This window comes from Condylura cristata, unplaced genomic scaffold (assembly GCF_000260355.1).
Source record: "Condylura cristata isolate star-nosed mole 26May11 unplaced genomic scaffold, ConCri1.0 scaffold00001, whole genome shotgun sequence".
Lineage (NCBI taxonomy): Eukaryota > Metazoa > Chordata > Mammalia > Eulipotyphla > Talpidae > Condylura > Condylura cristata.
The window spans coordinates 83323123-83331940 of NW_004567102.1; the positions used below are offsets into that span (position 1 = coordinate 83323123).

General features: G+C 48.4%; 1 protein-coding gene across 2 annotated transcripts in view; it reads right to left on the reverse strand.

The window, feature by feature from the left end:
• The window catches only part of CNKSR3 (CNKSR family member 3), an 87306-nt gene that overhangs the window by 9871 nt on the left and 68617 nt on the right, over positions 1-8818 (reverse strand). For both annotated transcript variants that reach the window (XM_004673946.2, XM_012721542.1), the window contains 4 exons: positions 8305-8424; positions 6100-6159; positions 2291-2359; positions 1899-2045 (listed from right to left, as the gene is read on the reverse strand). In XM_004673946.2, coding sequence (XP_004674003.1) covers positions 1899-2045; positions 2291-2359; positions 6100-6159; positions 8305-8424 — 396 coding nt within the window. The remainder of the gene's footprint in view (positions 1-1898; positions 2046-2290; positions 2360-6099; positions 6160-8304; positions 8425-8818) is intronic.

Genomic DNA, 8818 nt, shown 5'->3' on the forward strand with positions numbered 1-8818 from the left:
TCAGCTCTCAACCCGTCTCTTGTGGGGTGAAGGCCACGGCCCGTAACCAGCTCCCAGCTCTCTCCCCACCCTCTGCCCTGGCACCTGAGGTCCTCAGTCCCAGAAGGAGGGCTGTGGCGCCCACGGAGAGCCCCGTAGCCAATCCGCGAGCCCACGGCCCATGGCCCACTGCCGTGAAGGCCCGCTGCTGAGCGCACACAGCCCTGCTCTGGAGAACAGAGCTCAGCTGGGCTGGGTGGGGGCATCCGAGGGAGGGGGCAGGGCGGACAGTGGGGGAGGGCAATGGGTGCCCCGGTGGTGTCACAGTGAGTGACATATATCTGAAGAGGGGTGAACTGTACCCCTTAATCACACAGCATTCACCTAAATAAAAATAATGCAATTATTAAAACTGAAATAAAACCTCGAAGTTGGAAAAGATCTGTCGCCAGCTGACAAAAGCCTCTACTGACTAAAGCTACAGAAGTGCAGAGGTGTGTGGTTACCTGCTGGGGGAGCCCTCGCCTGGCCTTGCCCTGAGGCCACGCTGAGCTGGCCTCCCCTGCCTCCCTCCCTCCCTCGCCTCAAGCACCTGCCCTCGCCCTCAGTAGCAGCTTTCACAGGAACGTCTGTCACTGCCTGTCACTGCCTCTGCTTCCTGGAAACCTGGCCCAGACCAGCCTTCCCTCAAGGCGGCTGAAGAAGTAGGCGAGTCCGTGGCTGAAGAAGTGGACTCATCCCCGACACGTGTCCTCCCTCTGCCCACACGCTGGTCTTCCCAGGCTCCGAAAATACTCCACTTGCTCAGGAAGACGCACCTCGCCTGCCCTGTCCACACTCCTTCCTGCCTTCGTGGGGACACAGCTCTTATCCCTCATCAAGCAGCTGGCACAGCTGGGGTGCAGCGGGCACTCAGTCGGCTATCAGCGGCGCATTCATAAAGCCTCTGTGATTCAATAACGTCCTGGGAATGTCAATAAAAATTCAAGACGCTACACCTTCCACTGAGCCTTGCAAACCGAAGCAGCAGGAGTGTGGCTGACAGGCCCGCTTGTTTAAGAAGTGGTTTAACGGCGGCCCTCCTTGCTCCGGCCTCCAAGCCTGATCCTTCTTTTCAGCCTCCCCTTAAGTTTCTGGGCAGGCACCTTTCCAGAGCCCTCAGCCTCTCGAGGTGCCCACATGGCACGGAGACCAGCATTGCCCTTCCCTTCGAGTATGTCTGATAAAGTCCCAGTTACAAATAAACTGCGACCTCTGTCTTGGAAAAGGACATTCAAGTGTCACAGCTTCCTGTCCTGCTTTAGGCAATGACGCTAAGGAAGGTGGGTACAATTAGGTGTTGACCGTGAACTCGGTCCGCCCAGGTGTAAGCAATCAAAGAAATTGGGAGAGAATTTGCATAAGTAATAACAGATAATAAAGACCACTAAGTTGGTCTTTTTCACTGCCACGCTCGACTGGAAATTCCAAACAATGTGTCACTTTCCCGCTTCCCGCTGGGGGGCTGGTCCCCAACACCCTCTTGGTAAATAGCTATAAGGACTCAACTGCATGTGGTCCTCTAGGGTCACGCTCAGAGCGTGGGCGTTTCTAGAAGTGTGTGTTCGAAATGAGAGAAGGACTAGACTGGCCGTCGGGGGCGAGGACAGATCATCGGCGGTGACAGCATCTGCCTCAGGGTGAGCGAGGCTGGGAAGTGGCTTTTCCTCATCTCTTCCCACGTGCTGTGGCTGTGGGCCGCTGGATGCAAATACAGAGTGTGTATGTCCCTAAGTGGGGTTACTGGGTGGTTTCTATTATGCATCTATAAGACCCTAACACAGCCACCTCCAAACGCTCCTCCTTCCCACTGGGGACAAGCAGACCCTGGACACCGCCCGCGGGCAGCCACAGCTGAGAGCTGGCAACAGGTATCGCACCTGCACGAGGGGCGGCTTCCACCGGAGGTTCTTCAGGGGGGCAGGAGTGAAGTTGAAAGACCCCGTGGGGCGCTTCTTAAGCAGTAACACAACTCCAGTAGGGTTCTCTCTCAACTTTTTTACCAGGTTTTTTAGCTGCCATCCCACCTGCAAGGAAGAGAGAGGAGAGGAGATATTCCCTCATGAGGACTGAAAAGCAAACCTGTGAATTTACAACAGGTGTGGGCTGTGAGCAGCGAGAGACCAGTATAGTCATCTCAGCACTGCTCAAAGTGATGACAATTGGTTAAAATGGCAAGTTTTTAAAATGCCAAAAAAAAATGGCCTGGATGTGGTTAAAAGTTCTTGAGGGCAATGTTCAAGTCTCATGAGGTCTCAACGAACAAACTCACCACAGTTTGCCGATTAACTTGAATGACTTCATCACCGGCATGGATCTTCTGAGATCTGTCTGCAGGAGACTAGAGACAAAGAGATGGTCTTAATTCTCTAAGCTTTCCACTTCTTTCTGCTTCTTTTTCCTGCTCCAGACAATGGGCAATGGAAATAAAAATTCCTCAAGACCATGAACTTGAGTTTCCTGGGGCCAGTCTGCAGAACCAGGCTCGTGAACACCCATGTCACCTATTTTAGAATGACCAATTATAATGGGTCACTGTCATTATCACAGTTGGCTCCGTGTCACCTACCAGAGAAAACAGAACACATGGCTGACAGATGAGCTGTCCAGAGCCTTGGGTCCACTGAGAAATACCTTGCATGTAGCCCCATTGAAATTACTTTGTAAAAGGTGGCCAAGCTATGAAATGTAAAAAGCTCGTCAATGTAAACTCTGCCTGTCATCCCATCTACTCTAAAGCATCATTAAAACGAAATCTATTTTCACCCAAACTTGTTCTATCACAGTACTACTCAAAACAGAGAGATAGGACAATAGACTATTTCTTTACTGAAAATGAATTTAATTTTTTTCTTTTGCAGGTTAAATTCAAATTTAGTGCAGTTCAATACCAAGATGACTTCACTTTTCCACAAATTTGCAAATGCGTGCACATATACACATATATGTATGTAGCTACGTTGGTACAATCTCCCTGCCAATTATTTTGCCTATAGTGTTGCTCATTTAATCAAACTAGGGTTCTTTCTGTTTAAGATGATCTCTTCTGACCAACAAAGAAGGGTTCCAATTATAATCCAGCGTTATCTAGACCAGAGTAGTTTGGTAACTTATGTAACTGGCAAATCTTCAAAAAAGCTTACAGCTCTCCTTTAAAAATAGCACCCTAAATGCAGTGAGGGAGAGAGCCCACTCCACTCAAGACCCATCCGCTGAATTTCTCACCCAGCTGCTGTGTGGCTCTGTAGGAAATGAGCTGACAGCACCCCACTGCCAAACCCTCCCTTTCATTGGTCCAGGCCCAATGCAGGGCAAATGAATGGTAGCCATTGATTTTAAAAACCCTCAAAGTGAAGCCACCAGCACCTGCCGTGCCTCTCCTGGTGACTGGCGAGGTAGGCACCGCAGGAGGCTGGCCTTCTGGAATCCCCTTTTCTTGAGGAGTCTGACACAAGCGTGTGTGCTCTTTCTCACCTCTGTCGGACACTTAGCATGTTCTCCCAGACTAACACTGCAAGTCTGGTGATCGGGGCCTGTCCAGTCAGCCTTCCTGGACTCGGCTTCTCTGCAGGTGAGCTGCCTTTCGGGGAAGATGGCCCCGAGGCCAGAGAGTCCCTGGTGATGGATGTGAAGTCTTCTAAAACAAGCCCCAGTGTCCTGAGTTGACTTCCTGCCCTAATGCTTCACGCGCATTCATTTCATTCATTCATTTCTCAGGTGTCCTACCAAGTGCTATGTTGTGCCTGGCAGCACACTGGGAAAAAGAGCTTGATACCATGAGTCTCCCGGGGGCAGAAGCTCTTGCCCATCTTCCCCATGAGCCAGACTGCTGAAAAATGATGTTGTTTGGTTTGTTGCAGGTGACCTGGGGAAGAAAGCAGCCATTCTTCACAATGAAGCTAATCATGCTTCATCTCTGGGTTGGGGAGTAGAGGGATGGATAGGCTCCCATCAAGCCTCCTGTCAAGGGCTTGAAGAACATCAAAAGAGAAATCAGATAGAGAATCACTAGCTACTGTTCGTTTGACCTTGGCATGGTCCTGGTGTCTCACCTAACCTCCAAAAACAGGGACTGGAGGCCCGAGGTGGCCTACTGTCTCTGCTTCAGTCAAGGGACCATATGAGCTCAGCAGGAAGGTAATTTGCCCTGGACTGCAAAGGCTGGTTTCCACACACCAGCCAGCCAGGGCTGACTGTGCTATCAACGTGACTTGAGTGGTGGCTAGAAGCTGTTCTGAGCTGTTATTCTCCATCCTCTGCTCTTAAAATGTAAATTGCCAGCATTAAGTACAAAATATCCAGATTAAGCCCCTGAGAAGTGGGCTCTTCACTAATTTCTCACTTCCTCTTTAAGACTTAGCAGGAGCTTAGCACATTCCAGGTACTCAGTGAGCACAAGATGAATGAATGAAAGGATGGATAAGTGACACTGTCAAATGGATTAACAGATGGAATAAGACAAGCGTTTTCTGTTTTGATCTCTAACAACACAGAAACCAGCTCTGGGATGACTTATGAACATCCCTGACTGAGGACCCTAGGGTCAACGACATTCAGGTAACCCCAAATCTCTCATCCAGTCTACGGGTCTGGTAGGAGTGCTAGGAAGTCTATCACTGCATTGCATATTTCATTCAATTTGAAAGCAGCCTTGTTTAGTCTTTCATTCAACTCATATCCTTAAAACACAAAGTTGGAGGCGGGGGGTGTGCAAAAGAGAAGTCTGTGTGCCTTCTGGTAGTAATATTATAATGAGCTACACGTTTACCCCAGCTGAAACTGCTTCAGAAGACCAAAGACAAGTCTGACTGTGAAGCAATGCAATTACCAAATTGCCACATGCAAAACCTCGGCCTTCCCAAAACTACAACCACCCTTCTGAGTCTACCCAACTCCAAAACAAGGCGCTGTGTGGCATGTGAGTGTGTTCTGAGGGTGGTTCAGCTAAACTATGCAAGTCTCGGAAAGGATGAACATTGTGTGGTCTTTTCTTTTGCACCATCCCCATCCTAAAAACGGGATGCTCTGTGCTGCTGCTCTCTGCGGGGTGATATGGTAAACAGTTCTATGTTGTTTTCAGTAGCTCAACAAAGGAGGCCAAGAGACTGTGCCATCTTCTACTCACCCATCTGGCAGAAACACGCCACACATATATAATTCATTGGCGTCTTTAACAATATCATTGTTTTTCTTACTACAAAAAGCAAGCTGTGTCAAAAAGACTCACGAAAGAGCGGGCCATTTTATGTTATCAAAATACCTATCAGCACCCATTTCCACCAAACAGGTCAGAGTTATTCAACTTCTTCTGTTTCTTGGAAGTATTTCCCCATCTCCAGTGATTAAATAGTGGGGTTTTCCCACATATAAGCTTCTTTTACACAGATCTGGGACAGCAATTGAAACATGTTTAACTTTACATCAATGCTATTCAAAAATTAGCCATACAGTAAGTTACAAGAAGAAAGCATTCAATTTGCTCTAAGTTTCACAAATTCAAAATAGCAGAGAGGCTAAAGAAAAACCTTCATGTGGCAGGACTTCTGCAAGAAGGAAGAAAAACAGTAGAAGAAGCGTTGCTTTCTCTATACAAAGCACTGGAGGGAAAAAATTTCATGCCAAACATGACAAAATGCAACTCTAAAAACAGAATTTGTGTCATGCAAATATCCCAAACGTCTGCTTTGGTGACACATATAAATTCCTTTAAACAAACAAAAAAAAAACATATTTCACACATATGGCTATGGGACTCCAGTCCTTCTAAGAGCAACTGTCAACAAAAGGAGGTCGTTCTGTTGTATTTATGAGTTGCCACTGCCGGGAAGCACAAGGAATGATGAACACAAGATCGAGGGGTATAAGTCAGGTGAGGTGCGTGAACAAGACCAATCAAAGGCAATTTAAATAATAAATTGACAACAGCTGGTGTTCACTAGCAACACAAGTAAACAAAACAGACAAGCGGTCGCTCTCACCACAGACAATAAAACAGCCTGCCTACATTACAATGCAGAGTACACAACCTCCGTGTCGAGTTTAAACACATCACAGTTTTGCTCTGACGGGCTGTGCACTCACGTTTTCCGTGGTCCCGGTGATCACATGCAGTCCGTCGTAGGTTGACTTGATGTACATGCCCTAGAGTGAGCACAGACACAGCAACTCATTACTCCGGTGTTAGGACCACAGCCCCAAGTGAGGCCTGAACTTACAAACCTTTAAAGGCAGACCCTCCAGAACCTGAGGGCCTCCTGGTGGCACAGTGGGCTAAAGCACAACTCTGCAAAGCTAGAGGCAGCTCATGCTTCACCATGAGCAGGATCCCAGGCCTGGGAGGTGACCCACGTGGTGCAGCAGACCAGTGTATTTTGTCGATCTGCCTGTTCTACTCCCCGCTCTGTCTCTGGGGAGTCCTCTCACCACCCCTGCACCTCTGGCCTATACTCCCAGCTCTGTATGCATAAATAAATTAAAAAAAAAAAAAACACCTAAGACCCAGAAAAACAATATCTGAAAGTGGTGAAGGATGACTAGACAATCTCAATACCAGTCAAAGAAATGAGCAATGAGAGCTCCTTAGTTTTACAATTCCTGGAGCAGGTGCAGGAAACCTCTGTAATCCTGAGGACTCTGCATCCTGTTCAGACTCTCAGGAGGAAGAGACCCTTTGAACAAGGAAGGGTCTCTGCCACCCACCTCCGTGCCTAGAGGGCGTCACCCTTTGTTCAAACGACTTGGTGTCAGCGATCATGTCTGAGCAACTGACACAGGCCACGAATAACCTAGACCAGGATGTATGGGTGCAGGTGCGTCACCAAGCAGGAGTAAGTCAGAAAGAGGAGCCCCTCCATTTAAGGGGTCTGTTTATCTGCGTGAGCGCAGAGGCTGCACCGGTTCCTACCCACGGCTATGATGCGTGAGGTTCTGCTCCCCCTCCCCCTCCTGCCACTCCCACTTCATCCCCCCTCTCCGCCTTCTGCTCCCCTCTCCCTCGGAGTCCCCTTTTACCCCTTCCCTGCTCTCCTCTCCTTCTGCATCACCATCAGTAACACAACGACAGCTGCAGCTACCAGTAACTGAGCCTGCTCCCTGCAGCCAGCAACGGGCACTCCGTATTCATCCTCACGGAACCGCTCTAAAGCACCCTACGGAGCTGAGTATTATCCACTCTTAGCAGCCGAGGGAACTGACGGTAAAGAGGCTAGGTGTCTTGGGAACTGGGGTTCAAACCCAACCTTCACTGCCTCAGAGCTTCCGGGATCATCATTGGTCTGACGGTTCGTTCACTTAAATTTCAGCAACATAACCCCAGCAGGTGCATGCGAGGGGCCGGGAGGGCTGGGTACCCAGGCACTGCCAGGCAGCCAGCCAGCAACCTGCGTGTCTTCTTGGGGCTACAGTGACACAGCTCATACGTTACTTATGAAACACCTGTGAGCTTTTCTAAAGAATCCTTGTCTTTGACCAGCTTCTCTCATTCCTCTAAGTGCCAAGAAAGACTTCTAGAACATATGTTGTTTTGTACCCACAGAGCATCTTTCCTTGGTGTAAATGTTGTCAATCTCCCTGCATTGCTAAGCACTAAAAATAAAATGATTCAGGCCCTCCCTGGTGGTGCAGCAGATTGAAGCACAACACTAAGAAGCTAAAGCCACTTCAGCATGAGTTTGATCCCCGCCCCGGAAGGTGACCCACCTGACCTCTCCTGACCCGCCTGCTGCTCCCCTCAGCAGTGTACTTCGTCAATCTGCCTGTTCTGCTCCCCACTCTGTCTCTGTCTCTTCTCGAAAACCCACCACTTCTCTCGCCTGTACCCCAGTTTTGTATGCATCAATAAATAAATCTTTTAAAAAACAACAAATAAAACAATTCAGGGGATTCCTTCAAGATACCCAGTTTTAGAACTGTATTTATTTTTATACTTTGAATGTTTTATACAAAACATTACCAATGGAATTCAAGATGGCAAATCCTTAAATTCATGGTGGAAGACAATTTCACTTAACACTACCACTAGGAATTGCTGTGAAAACGATAGAATTTTATTTTTCAATCTTTCATCAATGCTGACGGGTTATTTTCTTTTTAAAGATTTATTTATTTATGCGTACAAGAACTGGAACACAGGCCATAGGTATGGGGGGGGAGAGGATTCCCCAGAGACAGAGTGGGGAGCAGAACAAGCGGATCGACTGAAATCCACTGCTGAGGGGAGCAGCAGGCAGGAAGGAGGGGTCTGCCAGGTTAGTATTTAAAAGTAAACCGAGGCTGCCGGGGTCTCACCAGGCCCTCCCCGGGGTTCACATCCGGCAGGTGCACCTCCTCCAGGCACGCGCACTGGCTCATCACAGGGTCTGCCGCAGATCGGATGGTTTTGTCACAGATGCCGTTCAAAACCTTGACCTGGAGTTGGGGAGGAGAACAGTCAGGAACGGTCAGTCAGTAGCCGAGTTTATCTCAAGCTGAAATGCACTTCACCTATAATCGTTAGTTCTGGCTGGCAATCATTTGCTAACACTGGTCAGTGGGTGCATGGCATCTGGGGTCCAGGCATAAAATGACACCGGATTTCAGCATTGTTTAAGAAGTGCACCTCTTATATTCGTATGACCACTGACAGCACAAGCAGGCAGAACCCCCTTTTGGCAGTGAAAGGAGACTCACCTATTTATTCCCAGTCTTCTGTACAGCTGTTCAGTCTTTGCACACATCTCTGCATACCCAATATGGACAAGGCAAAAAAAATTTGCCCACACCTGTTTTCTTTTCCTTTTTGAATTGCTTTAACTTTTTTTTT